The sequence below is a fragment of the Leptopilina heterotoma genome, unplaced genomic scaffold (genome assembly GCF_015476425.1).
Source record: "Leptopilina heterotoma isolate Lh14 unplaced genomic scaffold, ASM1547642v1 Lhet_141, whole genome shotgun sequence".
In the NCBI taxonomy this organism is placed as follows: Eukaryota; Metazoa; Arthropoda; class Insecta; order Hymenoptera; family Figitidae; genus Leptopilina; species Leptopilina heterotoma.
This window is the reverse complement of record NW_025110860.1, coordinates 77,196-102,360: the sequence shown is the minus strand read 5'-3', so window position 1 is coordinate 102,360 and position 25,165 is coordinate 77,196. Positions and strand designations below refer to the sequence as shown.

Below are 25,165 nucleotides of genomic sequence, written 5' to 3'. Positions count from 1 at the left end.
GAAAAAAAAGTGTACTCGTTGCTTCGTTACGATTGTAGTTACGGTTTAGAATTGGGATGTTAGCCATTGGCAAGCTGTTACATGATGAACGAACTGTACCAGCCGATACTGACATTTCAGCCATGTAATTGCCTTGTAGTTTCGTGTTTCCATTATTTTATTCATGATCGTAAAAATTAGTGTTAAGGGTAGATAAAATACTGAAACAACATTTTGGCTTAACTGTCGAGCATTTTATAAAAATCCACTTTTAACTTTTTTATTATCTTACGGTAAAATTGTTTTATTATCTTAAAAAATAAAAATGCAATCAAAACAAAAACAATGGTTTCGTGGTGCAATTCTTTTATTAAGAATCGAGTAGATATGTTGTAACCCTTTCCATTTTTTTACTGCACTTTATGCGACTATTAATACGAATCTGAATATTTTTGAATTTTTAGAAAATAAAGGAAAAAATTTTACTCAAAAAAAAAAAATGTTCTGTTACATTTTATTTACGAATTTATTTAATTGTAAAATTAATGAAAAAGATCAATAACTTCATTTTTAAATAAATATTTATTTATTATTATTTTTCCATAAAAATTAAGATTATCAATACCTTCAAATCCAAATCTCTTTGAAATTATTAATTTCTAGAAATTTTAACTAAAATTCTTCTCTAAATCAATTATTTTTAATAATTTTTCAAAAAGTTCTTTGACATGAATTTTTAAATCCATTTCTTTATAATTCAATTTTTCGAAATTTCGATTATTCGGAAATTCTTCAATAAAATATATATTAGAAAACAAAAGCTTGAAATAATTTTTAAAAGAAATTCAATTAAAATTTATCGAAAAAAATTAATTCTACAGAATTGTGAAAAATTCAGATTTTCAAAGATTTGAATTTAAAAACTTTTTAAAATTCAATAATTGTTTCTAAAAATTTAAGCAGCTATGCTTCTAATATTCAATTATAATTTAAAATTTTACCTGAAATTCATTTTTAAAATAAATTTTTATTAAAAAATTCTACGAGAATTCATCTATTTAAAAACATAAATAAATAATTTATTGAAAAATTAAATGTTTCTTAAAATTGAATTCGCATAAAGTATTTTTAAGAATAATTACATTTTTCCAGGAATTTGATTAAAATTGTAATAAAAATAATTTAAATACTGGAAAGGGTTTTATTATTTATGAAAATAATTAAATTATTTGCTAAGAAATTTATAAAAAATTTGTAACTAATTATTGAATTCCTGTGGAATTTTTATTATTTGTGAAAATAATTTAATGTTTGCGTAGAATTTTATAGAATTTTTTTTAAATTCTAATTTAAAAAAAAAATAATTAAACTTTTTCAAAAAAATTTATTCTACACAATTTTTAGTTTAAAGTATGAAAAATTCAAATTTTTAAAGATTTCAATTTAAAACTTTTTCAAAATTCAATTATATTTCTACAAATTCACGCTGTAATGCTTTTAATATTCAATTATAAAATAAAATTTTACCTAAAATTAATTTTTTAAACAAATTTTCATTAAAACATTCTACGAGAATTCAATTATTTAAATACAAAAATAAGTAATAATTTATTGAATAATTGAATGTTTCTTAAAATTGAATTCGCATAAAGTATTTTATGAACAAATTTTTAAATAACTGAATTCTTTTGACGAATTTCAATAAAATTGTTAAGGATAATTAAACTTTTCGAGGAATTCGATTAAAATTGTATTAAAATAATTGAAATTCTGCTATGATTTTTATTATTTATGAAAATAATTGAATTATTGAGAATAAATTTTTAAAAAATTACTTATTTGAATTTCTGTCTTATTATTTTTGAAAATAATTAAATGTTTACGAAGAATTGTATCAAACATTTTTTTAAATAATTGAATTCTTGTAATAAACTTTATTAAAACATTAGATATATTAAAAATCATTGAATTCAGGATTTTGAAAATAATTGAAATTTTGACAAGAATTTTATTAAAATTTTTGAAAATAATTGAATTTTAGAGAAAAATTTTATTATTTATGAAATTTTGATGAGAATTTAAAACAAATTTTGAACTTAATTGAATTTTTGCGAAGAATTTGATTACTTTTAAAAATAATTGAATTTCTGCAATCATTTGTAACTTCTCCAAAATTCAATTTTTTTTTAGTGTTTTTAACTAAAATTTTTTCTATAAATCCATTGTTTATAATAATTAATTAAATGTTTATTAAAAAATTCAAACAATATCAGAGGAATTTGAATGTTTAAAATTTTTTAGAAATCTTAGTTCTTTTTTCAAAAATAAATTCACTAAAAATGAAATTTGTAAACGTAATAAATTCTATTAAAATTCAATTAATTTTGAAATAATTAATTTAAAACAAAGACGATAGGTAAAAGGTATTTAATAATTTTTTGATTGTTTAGTTTATTAATTTTCATTTCATTTAAAATTTTTGCGTAGTAGTGAATGAATATATTAATAAAAAAAATTGAGTGAATTTATGAATTAAAAATGAACATAAAAATTAACAAATTTCATTATTTTTATTCCAATTTAGTAAATAAAAAGTATTAATATTTTTAATAGTGAATAAAAAATAATTTTTGATATTTAAAATTATAATTCATATTTTTAGAATTTCGATACATTGCAAGATAAAAAATACCGAGGAAAAATTTAATTTTTAATTATCTCATATTAACATTTTTTAATTTTAACCAATTTTTTAACTAATACTGAATCGATATTTTCAGATTCCAATTTTTATTCCGCATTCTAAAAATAACTTATTTTCTATCTTAAATTTTATTTTTCTTCTATTTTTAATACATGACAAGAATAGGACGTCAGAGCGTCAATTTTTTTTTGCTCCTGATTCTATAATTAAAAAAATGATATCAATTTGTAAATTAGGATATAAAACGAAATTTTTTTTTATAATTTTTAGTCTATTTTTAGTTATTATTACCCTATAATGTGTAATACAATTGAAATGAAAATTAAAATATGAATTTAATTTCAAAACGTTTTATTCATAAAATTTCTACAATTGAAAGAATTCGATAATGATATAACCGGTTGGATAAAAGTTAATCACTCCAATAGCAAATTAATGTTTAACGAAATAGATGAACGGGAGTGTAAAATTTGTTCGAAAATTTGCACTATCCAAAAAGTCGATTTGGCGTTAAAAGCTTTCCACATCAAGTCATAAACTCCATACAATGTACGTATTGTGTCGTTAAAAATGTTTTACGCTTTGCTGCCAACGCGACATGGAGAAATCCATTAGGAAATTACACTCCACAAAGCAAAATATAATTTCAAATTTTTGCCTTAAAAAAACTTTTTTTCAGAAATCTTTTCCCACTGTGACATTCAATTGTGATTTAAAAAGTTTCATTGATAGGAAAAAAACAATTTTTTTCGATACAAATAAATTGGAAGTATTAAGAATCCCACCGCTGCCACCATTTGGAGTAATATTTTTTTTTTGTTTAACGAGTCTAAGCGAAGCATTGAAAAATGTTTGAAAAAACAAATTAAATTATTGTTCTTTCGTGAATATTTTAATTTTCTGTTTGTTTTGATTTTTATTATGAAATTTATTAGATATTTCAGAGCTTTTTATTAGATATATATTTTTGGAGCGGAATTTTATAGGAAATGTTTCTATAAAACATTTTAGTGATGCTTACCACCTATTATGTCCTCGAATATTTTCTAAAGCGAAAATTTTTGGAGCACTCTTAATTCTGAGTTGCTCCTTTTTACGTTCGCGTACGAAATATTCCGAAGTTATCCGAGGATTGTGCGATGCGCAAACTCTGCGGCTTCATTCCACATTTAAAGCTGTATATAGAGGAAGAGGAGAGAGAGAGAGAGATAGAGAGAGCGAGCTTTCGAGGTAGTACAGCGGTTCTTGGATCGACAGGTTTCCACGGGCCGTGCCACCGGCAACCTCGATCTCTCGAATTATTATTTTTTGTGGCAAAACATGTGCTTGCAAAAGCTACGCGAACATTCAGTGTGACACTAAATCTCATTTCTCTAAGGATTCATTAAAATTCATCAATTCATCAATTCCAAAAATTTTATGAATTTTTCCTTTCCCATTTCTTTTCATCAAAGGTTTTATTTTTTTTTTATTTTTACAAATTCCGTTAAGTAACAAAAGTGAGTGAAAATTATCTCCTTTATAATACAGTCTTATACAATTTCAACTCTTGTCGTTATTTTTAGAATTCACTAATGAATTTCAATTATTGGAATTAACGAATTCCAAGCAATCGAATTGGTTCAAGGTTTTCTTCTCTATTTGTACAATTAACCTTTCTTAATCGACAGTTCAAATTTCCCTTCAGGAGAAATAAGAAAAAAAATAAATAAACGAAAATAATGATTATTAGAATGAAATCGATGTTTTCTCATTGATGTTTAACAAGAAATTGGGTGTGTCTCACAATTGAGTGGGTGGAAAAAAAAGAGATGTGTTTTCCTTGTTAAACGTGTCGAACAGAGAGTAATAGAAAAACGAAAACAAGAAAAATTTATAATGGGAACACGATAAAATTGAAGAGTGTGTGAGTGAACCACGTGCTTCGAGCGGTATTTTAGAATATTGTTTGTTCGAAAATATTATCAAAAAAAATTTACTAGAATCGAAAGGACGATAACTTTTTTCGCGAAGGATAACAATAAAATAGTGCCCATTGTGATGAAAGGAACCTGCTTAGATCAGGCGAATTGCCAAGCGGACGTAGGAAGTTTTAATCAAGGTTAGTTTAGAAGCTTGACCTAGACCACTATATATATACACATCACACGATAACTCCATAATTCTAAATTCTCACTGAATTGATATCGAAAAATTTTTTTTTTATAATCTTGATCATCAAAAATAATCAAGATTTACAAAAAATGGAAAATTTTTTTTTCTCTTTATCAAAAAAAAAATTTTAACAAGACAACACTTTTATTCTAATGCAACAGAAAAAAAGAACGAAAACATTATTTTCTTATCACGGCGGTATTTCTACCTTGCAGTAAAGTACAACATGTAAAATTTATGACTTTACGTGGGTAATATCCACAAACAGTCGTAAAGAGTAAAATCATACTATTTACCGACTTTCGTGTCTGTTTGTTTGCCACTATTATGCAACTGAAATTCGTACAATTTTATTGGAATATTTCAATTTTTGTTCACGTATCATTTGTTTTCTAATTCTTTGACAAATATTTTAAAATAAAATTTATGATTAATCATCCGAAATGTAGGCAACGATTCATTGAACCGAAATAGAGAGAATTTTTTGTTTCCTAAAATTTCAGTATTTTTGACCGCACTCTTTGAATATTTTTTTACGCACTGAAAAGTGCGTAAAAAATATTGCGATTTTTTTTTTTTTTTTTTTTTTTTTTTGAGAAATATAAATAGAGAAAATTTATTCAAACCTTTTGTACATTACATCAGTTTTCAAAGATTTTGACCTGCGGCGTTTCACTATCAGCACCTGAATACGAATATAAAGTCTGATTCTATTCTATTCTAATTTGTCAATTACAAATTTTAATTGAAAATTAAATTAAAACATTTAAATTTTGAGGAATTAAAGGAAAAAAATTTTACTCAAAATAATGTTCTGTTACATTTTGTTTACGAATTTCTTTAATTATTGTAAAATTATTCGAAAACATCAATAACTTTTTTTTTTTAAATAAATATTTAATAAATATTTAATTATTTATTTATTTCAAAATTATTTTCATCATTTTCAAATCAATTATTATTTTCTACAATTTTTAATTATTTTTTATGAAAATAATTAAATTTCTTAAAAAAAAATATTATTTATAAAAATAATTGAATTATTCCGAAGGAATTTATAAAAAATTTGTAAATAATGGAAATCATGAGAAATTTTTATTATTTGTGAAAATAATTAAATGTTTGCGTACTATTTTTGGGAATTTGAAATTTATTCGAAAATGATTGAACTTTGGGGAAGAATTTTGTTATTTATAGAGATAATTAGGATTTTGACGAGAATTTTTTTTTTTAATTTGAAAGATAATTAAATTTTGTATTTTGTTATCTTTAGATAGATTGTATATTATATTATTATGTTATAATTATTTTTATTTTATGATTAATTCAAAATTGTAATGACAAATAGAAATCATCAGAATTTTTTTGCACTGCTTTTCATAAAAAGACTAAAATTTTGTCAAATATTATGTTTTGTCAAATTAAAATTATGCAGATTTTTTTCCTTACTTCTAAACAATAATAAAAAATTTATTTTTTTTGCATTATTTTTGTTTATGAATCACAATGTTTTTAACAAAATTATTATTTTGGTTTAGAAAAAGATGAAAAATATTTGCACAATTCCTATTTTTAATCTTATTTTTGAAACAGGATTTTCCACAGAAATTAAGACATTCAAAAATTTCAAATTCAAACTTGATCAAAATTATTTTTATCATTTTAATTCAATTATTATTTTCTAGAATTTTAAATTATTTTTTATGAAAATAATAATGGAATTTTTTAAAAAAATTTTATTATTTATAAAAATAATTGAATTTCTGTGAAATTTTTATTATTTATGAAAATAATTAAATGTTTGCATACAATTTTATTAAATTTGTTTTTTAAATAATTGAATTCTTTTTGGGAAATTTTATTAAAATAGTAGATATTGAAAATCATTAAAATTAGAAAATTTTTTGAAAATAATTGAAATTAGGACAAGAATTTTTTTTAACATTTATGAAAATAATTGAAAACTTTGAAGAAGAATTTTGTTATTTATAAAAATAATTGTGATTTTTACGAGAATTTTTTTTCAAATTTTGAACATAGTTGAATTTTATAAGAAGAATTTCATTTTTTTTTTTTTTTTTTTTTTGAAAATAATTGAATTTTTGCAATTATTTGTAATTTTTCCAAAATTGAATTTTTTTATTGTTTTCAACAAAAATTTAAATTTTAAATTCTATTATTTTTAAAATTGTTAATTTTATTTTCTAGAATTTTTAACTAAAAGGCTTTTCTAAATCAATTATTTTTAATAATTTTTAAAAAAAGTTCTTCGAGAGAATAATTGAATCCTCGTAAAAAATATTATAATTTATGAAAATAATTGAATTTTGAAACGAATTTTATTAAAATTCCTGAAAATAATTAAACATTGTCGAAGAATTTTGTTATTCGTTAATAAAAATAATTGAAATGCTGACGACAAATTTTTTTTGAATATTTTGAAAATAATTGAATTTCTGCGAAAAAGTTTATTAATTTTTAAATAATTGAATTATTATGATGGATATTGTTATTTATGAAAATATTTGAATTTTACATTGAATTTTATTAAAATTTTTTAAATTATTGAATTTAAGAGAAGTATTTTATTATTTATATAGATAATTAAAATTACGCCGAGAATTTAAAAAATTTTTTGAACATAATTGAATTTCTGCTAAGAATTTAATTACTTTTGAAAATAATTAAATTTCTCAAATGAATATGAAAATTAATGAATTTCGTTATTTTTATTTCAATTTAGTAAAACGTTATTTCCTTATCATTTTATTCATTTTAAAATTTTTAGTGGTTTTTGCTGGTCATTTGAAACAGAAATTGATTTTTTTCACGAAAAATCCAGTTATTTTATAAAACCATTTTAATGTAAAAATACTTGTAAAAATTATCTTCGGGGGAAGTATTTTATATGTAGAAAGTGTGTAGCAAGTTTGAAATGAAACGGTAATGAAGTTTTCAAATGTCAGTGAACACGGACTTTTAAAAAGTGGTTTTTAGAAAAAGGTTTTTAATACTTTAACTCTTTAATGCCTGACTCTTTAAAGTAACGAAAATTTCATCAACTACTGTATTTTAGGGTTTTTTGGCTCGTTGATTACGAATGCAATGTCGATTTTGCAAAATTCTCAAAATTCAAAATGGCGGATCCAATATGGCGGATGATTTTTTACAAATTGTTCAGATTTGAATGAAACTCATTACTCGGGGGGTTTTCGGGGTCGCTGATTACGAATTCGATGTCAGTTTTTCAAAATTCAAAATGGCGGATCCAATATGGCGGATCATTTTTTACAAATTGTTCAGATTTGAATGAAAGTTGTTACTCGGGGGTTTTTAGGGTCGCTGATTACGAATCCGATGTCAGTTTTTTAAAATACAAAATGGCGGATCCAATATGGTGGACAATTTTTTTTTAATTCATGAGATTTACATGAAATTCGTTACTCGGGGCTTTTTGGGGTCGCTGATTACGAATCCGATGTCAGTTTTTCAAAATTCAAAATAGCGGACGTTTTTTAGTTGATTGGATTTGTTTAAAACTTGTAACTCTTTTTTTTTGGGTCACTGATTATAAATTCGATGAGAGTTTTTGAAAACAAAAAATCTAGTTACCAGAATTGAACCACGTGGAGGTTAAAGAACCTAAATAGATGAATTTTCCTCTTGATAAAATGGCACACAAGAAAGAATAAATGAATTTATTTTTATTTCAAAGAAATAAGAGATAAATGTATGCAGAAGACATTGAGTGGTTGAAATCTGATTGTGACGTGAATACTCTTCCATAATGGTAAATTTGGTTGTCTCATTACTCGCAGTAATGTCGTCTCATTATTAAGGGAGAAACCTCTCGTCGTCGAGCATTGGGTACCAAAATCCCTTATTCCATTCTCCTCCTTGTCCTGTTTTCGCTTCACCATCATACGGCCCTCTCTGCCTAAGGCTCTCAAACCTTCTCTCTCTCTCGTATATACGATATTAAAACGGATGACAGGGGTTCTAAGAGGTATTAAGGGCTGCTGACCTAGAAGAGGGTTAGACAACAAGGGCTGCTGGATTCTGAAATTCTACTTGTCACTCTGCACTCTCTGAATTTCATCCTATTCGAGAATTCAACGATCATTTACAAATTACCACAAGTGTGATAAACGATGTCCAAATACTTTATTAATTAAGCTTCTCAAAAGATCAAAGGGAATTTTTTTTTTATGAAAATTTTTTTTCGTTCACTGCCACCTTTGGAAGCAAAGTAAAGATTGTTAATAACAACTATAGATTCCAAAGGTTTTTCAAATTTTTTTTCGTTCACTGTCACCTTTAGAATCTTTGGTAGTGAAGTAAAAATTGTTAATAACAACCATAGATTCCAAAGGTGGCAGTCATTTTAATTTAAACAGGGCTCGAACTGGCTTCGTAAATTTTCTTCAAGTCCGTAAAAGTCAGTTATTTTCATAAAAAAAAATCCGTAAAGTCCGTAATTTTATAGAAAAAAAAGAAAAGTTTGTAAATGGTACGATATAATTTGTAGAATTTTAGAGACATTGCAGAAAATCAATTATTTTCAAAAGTAATAAAATTCTTTGTACAAGTTCAATTATGTTGAAAAATTAAAAAAAAAAAAATTCTAGTCAAAATTTCAATTATTTTTAGAAATAATAAAATTGTTCTCCGAAATTCAATTATTTTTAAAAAATTTTAATAATATTCTTGGAAAAATTTCAATTTTTTCATAAAATAATAAAAATTTCACAAGAATCCAATTATTTACAAATTTCTTCTAAATAATTCAATTATTTTCATAAATAATAAAATTTTCACACAGATTCAATTATTTTCGTTAATAAAATAATTCTTTTTTGGAATTCAATTATTTTTATAAATAATAAATTTCATCGCAGAATTTCAATTATTTTCAATACAATTTTAATCAAATTTCTCGAAAAATGTAATTATTTTTAAAAATTTTATTAAAATACATCAATAGAATTCAATTATTTAAAAATTTGATGATAAACTTCTTTGTAAAAATTCAATTTTCAAAAACATTTAATTATTCAATAAATTATTTTTTAATATTTGAAAAAAATTGGATTCTAGTAGAATTTACTAATAAAAATTGATTTACACCTGAATTTCACTAAAAATTTTAAATTATAATCGAATATTAAAAACATTATGCCGTGTATTTTTAGAAATAATTTAATTTTGAAAAGGTTTTATATTAAAATCTTTGAAAATTCTAATGTTTTATACTTTAAGCTATAACAATTCTGTAGAAGAATTAATTTTTTTTTAAAAAGTTTATTTCAATTTGACTTGAAATTATTTTTTTGAAATTTTCGAATAATTGAAATTTTGTAAAATTGAATTTAAAAAAAAAATGAATTTGAAAATTATCAAAGAACTTGTTCAAAAATTATTCAATATAATGGATTTATAGAAGAATTTTAGTTAAAAACTCTAAAAAAAAATTAAATTTTAGAGAAATTACTTATTATTGCTGAAATTCAATTATTTTCAAGAGTAATAAAATTCTTCGCAGAAATTCAATTATGTTTAATAATTTTAAATAATTCCCGTCAAAAGTCCAATTATTTTAGGAAATAATAAAATTCTTCTCCAAAATTCAATTATTTTCAAAAATTTTAATAAAATTCTTAGCAAAATTTCAATTATTTTCAAAAATTGTTCTCAAATCAATGATTTTCAATATCTACTATTTTAATCAAATTTACAAAAAGAATTCAATTATTTACAAATTTCTTATAAATTTCGTCTAAATAATTCAATTATTTTCATAAATAATAACATTTTTACAGGGATTCAATTATTTTCGCAAATAAATTTTTTTTTAGAAATTCAATTATTTTTATAAATAATAAAACTCAATGCAGAATTTCAATTATTTTTAATACAATTTTAATAAAATTTCTCGAAAAATGCAATTATTCTCAAAATTGTTATTAAAATTCGTCAAAAGAATTCAATTATTTAAAATTTTGTTGCCAACATTTTTTTTTGAGAATTAAATTTTAAGAAGCATTCAATTATATTCAATAAATTATTACTTATTTTTGTATTTAAATAATTGAATTCTCGTAGAATTTTTGAATAAAAATTGATTTAAAAGTCAATCTCAATTAAAATTTTAGATAATAATTGAATATTAAAAGCAATAAAGCGTGAATTTTTAGAAATAATTGAATTTTTGAAAGTAACAGTCACAGTTTTCACAGATCGGGTCAAAAGCTATTTTTCAACGCTGACTTTAAATTACCAAACTATCCTTCCCCCAAGCAACGAGTTGTTGTTAATAAATTTGTGAACAGAATATACGATTTACAAGTATAATTATTTGATTTGCTTTATTGTGAAATATGACAATACAGTCAACAATCAAAAAGTTTTCTCGTATATTTAATTATGCAAAGTATGAGAAAATGTTGGAAAAATATATTTTTCACTAAAAACTCTCTTTGTATCTCAAGTTTCATTTATTGCTTTATTAAACTTGAAATAACTATCACAGGAGAGAAAGTTGGAAAACTTGAAATTGAAATGAAAATATAAATTGATTTCCATTTGTACGTAGAATGTCATAAAGAATATTTTTTTACCCAATAAAAGAAACGTAAAACTTTTCCTTCTTTCGAATTGCATTCGTTTTCATAAAAGTAGAAAAATATTAAATAATACAATACTTTGTTAAAAAAAAAAGAGGTAGGTATACAAAATGGAAAGCTTTATAACAAATTTATTAAAACTTAAACATATTATATTTAAATATTCAGAATTATTAAGAATTTATGTTGTATTGTAAAGAAATCCTTTTTCTCTAGACAATTAAAAAAAAATACAAAATGAAGTACTGCAACTGAATTGTCTCGTAAACTTCGAGAAAATTAATTGTAAATACTTAATCAAACAGTTTCATATTGACTATATTCATTAATGACACTGTCTTTTTTTGATTCTTTTTTTGTATTTTCCATGACATAAATGATAAAGAAAACTTTTCAAGAGGATTTTCCAATATCCCATTGTTGGATTTCAAGTCTATCCTATTTGATGGCATTTTCATCTAAAGAACTCAATTCAATGGAAAATACTTCCATGTTCAGAATGTAAACAGAGATGAGATTCTTTTATATATCTAAAGCCCTAGGACAGTAAACGGAATCAGAAATACGAAGTCCTAGGATAAGATCATTGAAAAATTCTGACATGAAACTTCAGAAATAGTATTCAAGTTTTTCAATTTCATTTTCCATCTGACATATATATTTTATTTGTCAAAAAAAAAAAAAAAATGAACTTTAACTTTCTTGTAAGTAGTTTTTTCTCTTCAAGAGACACATATTAAGAATAATGGAGGAGAAGTTGGATGTCTCGTTGATTTGACTCCTGACAGGGCAATATCTCATGCGAGTGGATTTCCTATTGAGCTATGTAATCAACGTAAACGGACTAAAGGTATCGCGCGTGATTTGTCACTTGGATAAACATGACGAATTCGTAAACGATGTTACATGATCGATTAATGTCCAAACGGAAGTTCATTGCGTTTTGACTAGCGATAATGATGTTGTCGAGTAATGTTGACGTTAATACCAAAATAATTAACAGTTTCACAAAGTCAATTCAAATCAGTATAATTGGATAATTATTTATTGAAACTACAAAAGAATTATAGTTTCCCCGAGCTTTTTATTGTTTGCAATATTCCAATTTGTGAAAAAAACAAAAAAATTTTGCAATATTCGACATCGAAAACAAAATTTTGTGTTTAATGAAATGCAAACATTATTTTTTAATATAATGAAGAACATAAAATATTCCATTAGGTTCGATCGTAGACTCTGAATTGACAATTCGTATACACAGTGGGGAAATCGGTTTATACATTATTTTAGATTGATATTGTTGTGTAAAAATAATGGAGCGTAATGAAATCGACATCAATGGGATAATGTAACAAAACGTTGAAATGGTATCTCAATAGTCAAAAAACAAATTTTTATGAGCTTTTCAGAAACACGAATGTGTTCACGAAACTTTTTAGAATTTACTTCCGGATGCAAAAGAAATTTCTATCTTGAAAAACGACGCTGGTCTTGACATTTTTTAAAAATTTAATATAATTATTAAAAAAAAAAATTAATTTAAATATAAAATCCAAACTAAGAAATATTAATTTCTAATTAAACAAAATGTTCTTATTTATTTCTTATATTTATTTTCCTTGTGAAAATTTAAAACACTTTTAATTTGTAACAAAATAAAACTAGTATACATAGAAATATGTATGACAAAATGGTGTAATAAATTTTTCTTTTTTTTCAATGTAAAAAATTTTGTAAAATAAATATTTATTATTTTAATAACGATAATAAATAAACAGTTGAGGATTATAGTTCCGCGTTCTGTCAGCGCGACTGGAGCGAGTGGTGGGGGAAGTGCAGGCTGCGCGGTTTGTGTGCGCTGTCGTCATGTCTCGCTTTACGTACGAGCTATATTAGACTACTATATGGTATAGTGACAAGAGGACACAAGTCAATTAATTTAATATTAACACAGTGGACAAACATATTAAAATACAAAAATTATCCCTTCTTCAGCACACTTAACAAATGACTGACACTTTTATGTGAATATGATGATAATCCAATTAAATATTACAATTATTTGCAGGAGATCGATGAATGCGGAGACAGAATTAATTACAAAGGCCCAAATATTCAACGAATTTTAAAATTATAGAGTTTAGAGAATATTTATTTTGTTTATTTAGCTAAAGAAACATTTCACTTATCACTAAAAAATGGTTACCTAATGCAAATTTCTGTATCGTAATTTATACATACTCTTATAACTAAACGTAAAATATGACATATGTATATTAGAAGACGAATTTTTATTATTGAGATGAATAATAAATGAGCATTATTATTGATTCAAATGAAATTATAGCTGGAGAAATTTGAACCAAAATTTTAATATTAAATGAAATGTGATAAAGTAATACAAACATTTGAGTATATTTCTAGAATAATTAAATTTAAGCAAATTGTATTTACAATAAATTACGCATTTCATAATTTAACACTTGTATATGTAAGACAATATGATTTTAAATAATTGTATTACTTAGTTGCTTTTGCTATAAAACACAGAACATACTCCAGAGAAGTGATAAATTCTTTTGTTTTACAAATTGATTATTCGTTTAAAAGTAAAAATGAGTATCCTAATTTTCTTCATTTTAACGATAATAATTTGTAAGTAGATGTATTAAGATTTTTCTATTATAATTTAATTTAGAATTATGAATTTGAATTAAAATTATAAAAATTATATTAATATAATATATTATTATTTTTGTTTTTATTTATTATTAGTATTATTTTATAAATAAAAATATTTCTGTTCAGCTTTATCAAGTGCTCAATCTAGAGAACAATATAATACAACATCGGAAGGCAACCAACTATCCAGTGAGTTATCTGTTATTAATTATATCTTTATTCTATTAAAATATTTTTATCTAAAAAGTTGAATGAAAAACTTTAAGAACATTAATCAAGAATTTTTCAAACATATTTTCTTTTTATTTTAGTAATTTAATTTACAATTTTGATCTCAATTGGTAGTAGTTCAATATTAGTGATTATTAAATCTCTTCTAATACAGATTTTTTGAACTACAATGAAGTTCCAAATGATGCAGTTTCTGAAATACTAAATTTGAAATTAAGTGACTTTAACAGTACATGTTTAGTAGAAAATGAAATTGTTAAAAAAATGATTGCCTACAAACAAACACTTAATAACATATTGGAAACACTTCATCCTGAAAAAAGAAATCATACACTCAATACAGACAGACAATTAAGTATGACTTTATGGCAGAATATTTTTAACATTACTAGGGACATAGAGATTTGTTTTCCAGTTGGTATCACCTTAAGACCATTTGACAAGTGGAATTTAATGTATAGTGTTTCATCTGAGATTTCTGAAAGAATAAAACATCGTAAGATATTATTATTTATAATCATTTTAGATCTAATGTTTTAAAAAAATTTTACATTTTTTTTTAATTTCATTACAGAAAATGCATTTTTACATGAAGACGCTAGATGCTTAGCGAGAAAATCACCAGAAATATATCAATGTCTTCAAAAAAAAGTAGAAGGCGAAGAAACTTTATTTTTTACACTGTTAGGAATACTGGGACCCCAATTAGGTTTATGTCAGTAAGTAAATTGAATATAATTAATTAAAAAAAATGAAATCCAAACTCAAATATTAATTCCTCATTAAACAATACGTTCTTATTAATTTCTTGTGTTTTTCAAAATTTTCTTTCATTATTTTCAGTGAAAACATTGATGCTAAATTATGTTACTTAAGTATTGTTAGTTCATGTAATAATCCAAATGCAGTTTTATCTTTTAAACATTTGCTAAGCCCTCCAGGATCAAAAGAGCCGTGTGTAAGTCTAGAAGGCTTTGAATATGCAACAAAATAAAATTAGTACACATAAAGAAATATGCTAAATTTGTGTAATTTTTTTTCTATTTACAAACTTTTGGAAAATAAATATTTCTTATTTCAATAACGATAAATAATAAACCTAAATAAATAAATAATAATAAACCTAGTTTTTACAAAATCCTAAGTTGATCTAACCCCTTAATTTGATAACTGTTTAATAGTGCAATGTAAATTCCGGTGTCTTAGTAATTTCGTAAGTAATTAGGTTCAAACTGGATGATATCATTCTGGTAAGGTTGAATCATTTTTGTAAATATATCTATAACTTATAATTTCAGCGCCAGTTGTGAATTCCATTTTGGTTAACAACAAAATTATATGCAGTATTTGCTTCTTTAAATTTATTCAGCAAACTCAAAGAGCGGAAGTATTTCCGTCCCATAACTTGGACGTGGTGACAAAGTGGTTGAAGTGCTTGAAAAGTCACGACTTCCACTTGCAAGTTTTCACGCTGAGCAAGCGCGTAAGGCGTGAACGAGTTCGTAACCATTCATTCACGTACTTCCTCCTAGTTGCAGAGAAAACTTTTTTTTGCAATTTCATTTCCGTATTTCTTGGTTTTTCGTTTTGTACAATTTCCCCCATATGAATTCATGTACAATATTAACTTTAATCAGCCAAAAATTAATTCAAACAACTTTAAATTTAATTAAACATATTAAAATTAAAATTTTGTATTACTATTAATTCTTCAACTAGAAAGAAATTAATTTTTAGTTTATTAGGCGAAGAATTAAAATTTGTAAAGTGAAGTAGTTCTTTCTGAAAATGATATAGACGCTATTAATTTATAAGTAGCTGTTTCAAACATTTATAGATGTCATTATTGGATACTCAGTAATGTAGTTTCCATTCAGTTGGGAATTTGTGTTCATCAGGCCTTATTACAAAGTTCGAGGAGAGTCTATACGGCCTCATCGCTCAGAAGTTCTTGTAGAGTTTCTGCTAACCAAGAAGTTTACGATTATATGTATACATACGTATGCGAAGATACTTTGCTGTATCTGTCATGCAGAGCATATGTATGCGGTATGCATTCCATAACTATGAAACTTTGTTTACGAGCAGGGTCGACTGGCATTGAGTTTATTGTTCAGGGGGTTTTGATACTGACCGGAAGTGTCTGCAGAAGTGTGAAGTATGCTTGTATTGATTTATATTCCACCATTCAAATCAGAAACTTTGAAAAGCTATTCAAATACCTGGCACATATTGCATTGAAAGGTCACCAGTAGATTGGTAATGGGGAACGAGAAGATTCCTTGTATTCAAAATGATACAAATAACATAGTGTGTTCACAAGTCAAAAGTTATAATCATTTTGAAATTGTAAAGTAAATGTTTGTTGATTAATAAAAAATAGTTTTATTAAAAAAAAAATAAGGGATATAAACCTATTACTGTTTAATCAAGATACCCAAATAGTTTAGATCGGAGTTCATTAATAAGACTTTACTCTATACATGGGTGAAGTTATTTGTAACTCTTGCGGAAGCAATTCCGGTTGAAATTCTCTCAGTCTTTCGTACTTGAAAATAATAATTAATTTCATCTAATAATGTGCAAATCCCGCGGCTAATTTATCATGCACACGAGATGTAGATTATTGCGTATATGAGAAACATCGCGGAGGTCGAGATGTGCTGTATTAGCAATTAGAAACCTTCGATATACCCTGCTTTCTCGTTTGCTTTCCTCACCCTCATCAACGATGATAGACATTTAACGTTTCAATGTACACCTACACATTTAACATTTACTCTGTTGTGTAATGAAAATTGTTGCAAGCAAATTCCATTTTCAGAAAATCGTAATATATTTAACGGTGTAAATTCTTCTCATCACAATGGATTACAGGCTATTGTTCAAACAACAAACAGATTTTTTCGTTTTGCAGCAAAAGAGTTAAACATACCATACGATATTTACGATCATTTACGGAAAAGACTTAATATTTTTCGAGAAGCGACGTTTCGATGACTTGGTTTGTCATCATCATCAGGCTAAGCATTAATAATGTGTTGTGGAGAAATGTCATGACTCCTATAGTTTAAATTGTTTCGGTGATGTTCGATAATGGATTGTAGCTTCCTTTATGTTTAATAAATTAAAATTTTCCTTTTAGTAAAAATCTTCTGAAATCATAACATTTCCCTGCTTTATAATTACCACTGGTAAAATAAAATTGCAAAAATAAATATTTCTTTTTCTCCCAATCTTCCTCTTGACGAAAATTTCTATTTACTCATCTAACGAGCTTGAGTCTGCGTTCGTGTAGCTTGTTTGCGCAACAGTGAGTACCTAAATTCCTGCCCCACCAATTTCTACATCAGCCGTAAACTTGCTGAATGATGGTACACATCGGGTTAATTCAGAAACCGCGCTTTAATGAACCGAAACGAAGCCAAAGCACAATAGAAGCACGTAACAGTAATACACGCATCTCGGATTCTGTGTCCTCAGCTGGAAACACGATTTGCAAAATCCCTGATAATGTTCGATGTCCATTACAATTTGTTATCGCGATTATATACACTTGTTAAGTGAATACGTACTTAAATCTACAAACATAGGCTCATAATCAGATAATAAGCCCGATGATTATCCATAAATCTGATTATGTGAGGAAATTTTTATCAAAGTGAATCATTTTTAATAAACTCCATTTCTGATCAAAGATTCTTTTAAGTCTATAGTCTAAATATATCTTTTATCTAATTTTAAAACGAAAAATCGTAAATAAATTGAAGTACATGTTGTTATAAATTGAATAATATTAGAGTAAATTGTGCCACGAGAAAAATGTTACCTTGAATCCATGCGAGCTCCTATCTGAAATCAGCTATTATCATTCTCTGGCACTATGTTGTTGCCATTCGTTTTCCATCAGGAAATGCTATCGATTTTTACGATGATACCCTTGGATTTTCACAAATAAAATTGCATCATTGGAATTTTTACGATTGTATGCTTTACCCAACCTCTAAAAGCTCACGTATCTCATATAAAAATATACACTATGTTATGAACATAATTCCATTATCGACTATCCGTTCATTTCAACAGTTTTCCCTTTTGATATTTTCATTTAAAAACCATTTTTTAATTGTGAATATTAACTACAATTGAAAGGCAAAATCCAGTTAATAACTGTAAATATCGACAAGCATATCTATTGTTACAATTTTTTTTAGATATTTTAACTTTCACAAAATTTGATTTAAATTTTTTCGAAGTAAATTTGTAACACGGTTGCTTTATTTCAATTTTTTTTTTTTTGCTACAAATATTGTATATTAAAAAGATTTGAGATTATAACTACTGACAACTAGGCAGGTGCATCCCTTGAAGTTGAGCTTAGATAATCCTTGGCAAGCTTAAGGCGCGCTTTCGGCTTACGGAGAGTTTGCAACGACTAAGGCTGGTAAGTTACGAGGATTCCATAAGAATTAGACCACACCAGCACGCTGTGGGCTCTTATCTTCTTTCCATAAAGCACAAATAATCCGAGCACAATAATTTTTAAGATAAGACTTTCTTTTTTACTATATCTCATATTCTATGAACTTTCAACTTATAATACTGTATTTCAACAGGCGAAATTCTTCAAAGTACTTACTTTTCTTATTCTTGTTTGTTGACAGTACCATTTTTCCATGCAATTCAATTGAAAATTTCAAAATTAAATGCAAAGAATTTTTGAAAATAATTGTCAACAGTGAATTGTACGGATATTAAAAATATTTATTACAAAATATCATTTTTTTTCTGTTCCAAGAAAGTTTATAATACAGGGTGTCCCAGTCGAGGGTGTACATATTAAAGGGTCATATTCTACTGAAAAAATTAAGACGAAAGGTCCTTTGCACTTTTTAAAAATGTTCAGTAGTGTATGTGCGCCTTTATCCATGGTGTGATGTTAAGTTGACCCACGACAATCAACTGCTTTCTGTTGACATGACCCACGATACAATTTGTCAAGTAGTTTGTTTTAATTTAGCTATTTTCTGCTTTTCTTGAAAGAGTTATTGCTTTAAAGTATGTTTGTAAAAATAATTCTTTCGGAGTTATAATTTTGGTCAGGTGATTAATTATGTCTCTGTATTCGTCGATTTGCAGCAAGTCATTGTAATGTTTAACTGGATTATTACTATCATTAATTAGGCAAAGGCAAATAAGGTTAAGAAAGACATTCTTATGTTAATATTGAATTAATTGACTTGTGTCCTCTTGACACAACCATCGTAGTCTAATACAGCTCGTAGGTAAAGCGAGACTGACTAAAGCGCACGCAATCCGCGCAGCCCGCTCTCCCCCACCACTCGCTCTAGTCGCGTTGGCACAGAGTTATACATGCCAAATAAATACAGGTATCCCTTTTTTACTAAGTGTTAGTTAATTAATTATCTTGATGGGAGCATTGAATATTATCATTTTTTTACTAGTAAAAATAATAAAAATTCTCGAACTCTCAAAAAACATAAACAACACTCAAAGTTTCTGCGGAATGCTATTTATGAAATAGACGTACGTACTAAATTCGAAACTCAATAAAAATAAAAAGGGAACAAAAGAATATGGATTCGGTTATCTGAAATTAATGGTTTAACTTTTCTGTTATTTGCAGAAACATGAGGATATAAATTGGTAATAAAAACTCCTGCCCCTGTGTCCATGAACTTTGTTTACACGTTTGTGACAAATGGCTTAAATGGTTCGTAAGTTTGTAAATATTCATGGGTGACATTGTTTTATACAACTTCTATTTATCGTTATTGAATTATACTAGAACCAAATCGGCGCGCGCCCACTCCTGATCGTTTAAGACAAAAGAAAACCTTAATTTAAGAACACAACAATAATGCAAGACTATTTCACTAATTGTGTTCATAATATGTAAATTACAAAGTAAAAACACTACAGATTTAAAATCATTAAAATATTAAAACATGTAAAGTATTTCAGAAATTATATTAATTTTAATATTTTAATTAAACAAGGCAAACTCAAGAATTTTTTAACTGACTCTAGAAAGTTACTTAAATTTCTTTATTATAAGTTTAATTGCTAAAAAAATAGATTATGTTTTAGTGACTTAGACGGGAAAGATGTTTATTTATTAATTGCAATTACTTACAAAAAGAAAAAATTATTTTTATCACTAAAAAGTAGTATTTTACATAATTTTTAAAAACTTACCTATATCCTCCTTATCCTTATTTTAATCACAAAACTTTTTTCATTTCTGATCACTTATGATATTTTATATATATTTTTTTTATTGTTTTGTCACTTTTCACTTTTTATCATCCTATATATTAAGAATATTATTAAGAATGATGAAGAATATTTAAGAAAAAAAGAAATCGTGTTCTTCACTTTGTAATATGTAATATTCATCATGTATCATGTATAATACTTGCACTCGATCACGTGGAATAAATTAGAACCTCAAAACAGCGCGCGCACAAAAATTTGAAATTATTTTAGCCAATAGCGACCGTCATCATCGTATTTCAACCATGTTTTGCTATTAAAGAATAAATATTTATTTTCCAAAATTGTTTACATTGAAAAAAAGAAAAATTACACTATGTATACTAATTTTATTTTGTTACAAATTAAAAGTCTTTTAAATTTTCACAATGCACTCTCGATCCTGGTGGGCTTAGCAAATGTTTAAAAGATAAAACTGCATTTGGATTATTACATGAACTAACAATGTTTAAGTAGCATAATTTAGCTTCAATATTTTCACTGAAAATAATGTAGAAAATTTGAAAAAAACACATGAAATTAATAAGAACACATTGTTTAATGAGTAATTAATATTTTTGAGTTTACATTTTATTTTTCAACTTTAAAATCATTTAATAAATATATTCAATTTACTTACTGACATAAACCCAACTGGGGCCGCAGTCCTGCTAACAGTACAGAAAATAAAGTTTCTTCTCCTTCTAGTTTTTTATCAAAACATTGAAATATTTCTGATGCTTTTCTCGCTAAGCATCTAGCGTCTTCATGTAAAAATGAATTTTCTGTAATAAAATTGAAAAAAAACTAAGATATAAATATTTTTTGAAAAATTAGAGTATCTAAAATAATTATAAATTATTATCTTACGATGTTTTATTCTTTCAGAAATTTCCGATGAAACACTATACATTAAATTCAACCTGTCAATTGGCCCTAAGATGAGACCAAATGGGAAACATATCTCTATTTCCTGAGTAGTGTTGAAAATATTCTGCCATACAGTTATACTTAATTGTTTGTCTATATCAAGTGTATGATTTCTTTTTTCTGGATGAAGTGTTTCAAATATGTTGTTAAGTGTTTCTTCATAGGCAGTAATTTTTTTTACAATTGCATTTTCTACTAAACACGTTCCGTTAAAATCACTTAGTTTCAAATTTAATATTTGAGAAACTACATCATTTGGAACTTCATGGTAGTTTAATAAAACTGTATTGAAAGAGATTAAATTGATACTATTATCGACATATTACTGATTGAGATAAAACTTTTAAGATAAATGTAATTTAGTAGAATAAAGATTTATTAAATAACAGATAACTCACAGGATAGTTGGTTGCTTTCCGATGTTGTATTATATTGTTCTGCATATTTAACACTTGATAAAGCTGAACAGAAATAATTTTATTAATAAAATAATAATAATAAGTAAATAAAATAATAATTTTTATAATTTTAATTCAAATTCATAATTATAAATTTAATTCTAATAGAAAAATCATAATGCATCTACTTACAAATTATTATTGTTAAAATGAAGAAAATTAGGATACTCATTTTTATTTTTAAACAAATATTCAATTTGTAAAACAATGAAATTTGCCGCTTTTCTGGAGTATGTACTGTGTTTTAAAGCAAAAAAAAAACTAAATAATTATTTAAAATCATATTTTCTGAAATATACACGTGTTAAATGCATAATTTATTCTAAGTTCAACCCGTTTAAATTTAATTATTCTTCCAATAAACTGAAATTTCTGTATAATTTGATAACATTTTATTTAATATTAAAATTTTCTTTCAAATTTTTTCAACTAATTTCATTCTTATCAATAGTATTGCTTATTTATTATTTAAATAAAACTTCGTCTCATAATATACACATGTCATATTTTACGTTTACTTAAAAAAGTATGTATTAATTACGAAATAGAAATAAATTTGTATTTGGTAAAATTTTTCTAATGATAAGTCAAATATTTATTTAGCTAAATAAATGACAATGACATATAAAAATAAATAAAATAAAGTTTCTCTAAACTTTAATTTTAAAATTCATTTAATATTTGCGAGTTCTAATCAAATTATTAGGGAATTTTTTCTAAACCCTAAAGTTAATTTTAAATTAAAAATTTATTTTTTCACATTATATTTTCAACAAATTAACATTGTTTTTATAATATCAATTTCTACAGCATAATCCAGTAGTTTTTTCGCGTTAAGCACGAATAAATAAAATTTTATACTCTTATAATCTTAGCTATTAGGAATAATCTTTTTCGTTACTTTTATAGGCTATTATTTTGTTTATTCTATTTCGTGTCCCTAGAATGGAATAGCGTCCAATGTCGGCAAATATTATTTTTTCGAAACTTAATAAACTTTCCAGCGCCATGAAGAATTAAAACCTTTTTTTTTTTTTCATTCGGTGGTTTTGAAAAGGAAATGAGGAAAATTAAATATTTCCATTTTCTCAAACTTTCAGTTAGGTGTAGATAAGCTGACTCGGGGAAAAAATAAGAAGAAAAAATTGAGAGAGAAAGTTGAGGATTATGCAAGCTCGCATTGTATTAGACCACAGCTTGGAGAGTTTTGCATGATTCAACAACATCGCAGGACGGTCACCAAGCTTTAGCGATGCATACTGCGGGTTCTAAGTTTCGCCAATTTCATTCATAAATCAGCTGGAATTAAACCGCAGTGCGGGGAAAATGTCTGATGCGCTTTTCCCTCGAAAATGCATGTGTATTTGGGCACCGATGGTGGAAAGAGAAATGAAAAGGGGGAGGGGGTTAGGGGGGGGGCGATAGAGAGAGAGAGACATAGAGAATGGGAGAAAATATAGAAGCTTCCGGAAAAAACGGCTTCGCCATTAACGTATAGGGGGCACAACGCAGCGGAATCGTTTCAAGCTCTTCAGAGATCGATTCGTTTGATTTTTCCCTTTGTTTCTATTTTTGCCCGGCTTGCACTATAAAAGCCCGTCGTTCAATTCGCAGCTATTATGCCCACCTCTTTTTCTGACTGTCGGTCCGAATTTATCGAGCATCGACGGTTCCGCGCGAGAAGATATCGATTTTCGTGTCGGTTCGCTGCGTACGTGTTTTGCAAACGCTTTAAAGAAATATATTACAGTGCACTTAACACCCCTGAAAAATATATAGAGGGCCGCTCCTTCATTTCACTTGGTCGCGAGAAACTGCACCTTTAGACTTTGAATCGATATCACTAAGAGGTGAAAAACATTTACTTCATTTTTATTTTTCGCTTTTATGAACTAACAATATTCAAATAATAATTAAAATCATAATTCATTGTTTCTGATTAACATTGTGGAATATTTCATTTTTGTTTTAAACGAAATTCAAAATAATTTGATTTTATAATTAAACTTGATAAAAAAAATGGCATAGACGAGAAATGTAATTAATTCATTGTCAGTCTCGAACTGTATTAATTGACGCAACACGAAAATGTACTCTTCATTACTAATTAAGCCATGCAAAATGAGAGCCTTCTCTAATTCGGTTTTATTGCGCAGATGATACAGAAATCATATCAATAATGAATGAATAATTAATAGACATGACCAAAAATACCAATTCCGTATTACAGTATAAAATGACAATTGGAGATGAAGTTTACTGATATAAATGATATGCTAATTGGAATTATAATTATTTTAGTAAGGGAATCTTTCTTGAAAAATATTAGGAAGCCTACTAAAGATGTAGTAGATAATGCTTTTCGTCTTTAATTTAATTATGTATTCAAAAAGACCGCCAGGGGGTCGATTCTGTAACTTTTCCACTCCCACTTTCCACTTCCTTCTCTCACTTCCCACTCTCAGTTATAACTTTCCACTCTCACTTCCCTCTTTCCACTTCCTTCTCTCACTTTCCACTATCAGTTCTAACTTTCCACTCGCACTTTCCACTGTCAGTTTCAACTTTCCTCTTTCCACTTTCTTCTCCTACTCTCAGGTCCAACTTCCCTCTATCTCTTTTCACTCTCACTTTTCTTTTTCCACTTCTTACTCTCACTTTCCACTATCAGTTCTAACTTTCCACTCTCAGTTCAAACATCCCTCTCTCACTTCCAATTCTCACTTCCACTCTCGCTTTCCATTTCCACTCCCCACTCTCATTATCCACTTCCCTCTCTCACTTTCCACTCTCATTTCACCCTTTCTTGTTCCTTCTCTCACTTCCCACTTTCACTTTTCACTCTCACTTTCCACTATCAGTTCTAACTTTATCAGTTCCAACTTCCCTCTGTAACTTTCTCTTTCACTTCCCACTCTCAGTTCCAATTTTCCTGTCTCACTTCCCTTCTTCTACTTCCCTCTCTCACTTTCCTCTTTACACTTCCTTCTCTCACTTCCCACTCTCAGTTCCAAGTTCCCTGTCTCACTTTACACTTTCACTTCCTTCTCTTAATCTTCACTTTCATTTACCACTTTCACTTCCCTCTATAATTTCTAATTTCCACTTTTTGGATTGTGAGACGTGGA

At 26.2% G+C, this 25,165-nt stretch overlaps 2 protein-coding genes across 6 annotated transcripts in view; both read left to right on the top strand.

Moving 5' to 3' along the window:
• The first annotated feature begins 3,817 nt into the window (after positions 1–3,817).
• The window catches only part of LOC122498055 (chondroitin sulfate N-acetylgalactosaminyltransferase 1), an 85,410-nt gene continuing 64,062 nt past the window's right edge, over positions 3,818–25,165 (top strand). The window contains exons 1-2 of one of the 5 annotated variants that reach the window (XM_043605583.1): positions 3,819–4,137; positions 4,249–4,784. The gene's annotated coding sequence lies outside the window, so the exon portion shown is untranslated. Of the gene's footprint in view, positions 4,785–25,165 lie in introns of all 5 variants that reach the window. The other 4 variants (XM_043605584.1, XM_043605582.1, XM_043605586.1 and 1 more) reach the window with 4 other exon arrangements.
• LOC122498056 lies at positions 13,959–15,514 on the top strand. Its single transcript, XM_043605587.1, has 5 exons — positions 13,959–14,115; positions 14,269–14,331; positions 14,528–14,869; positions 14,948–15,092; positions 15,217–15,514. Exons 1-5 carry the CDS (start codon positions 14,076–14,078, stop codon positions 15,365–15,367), a joined length of 741 nt encoding a protein of 246 aa, XP_043461522.1. The 5' UTR covers positions 13,959–14,075; the 3' UTR covers positions 15,368–15,514.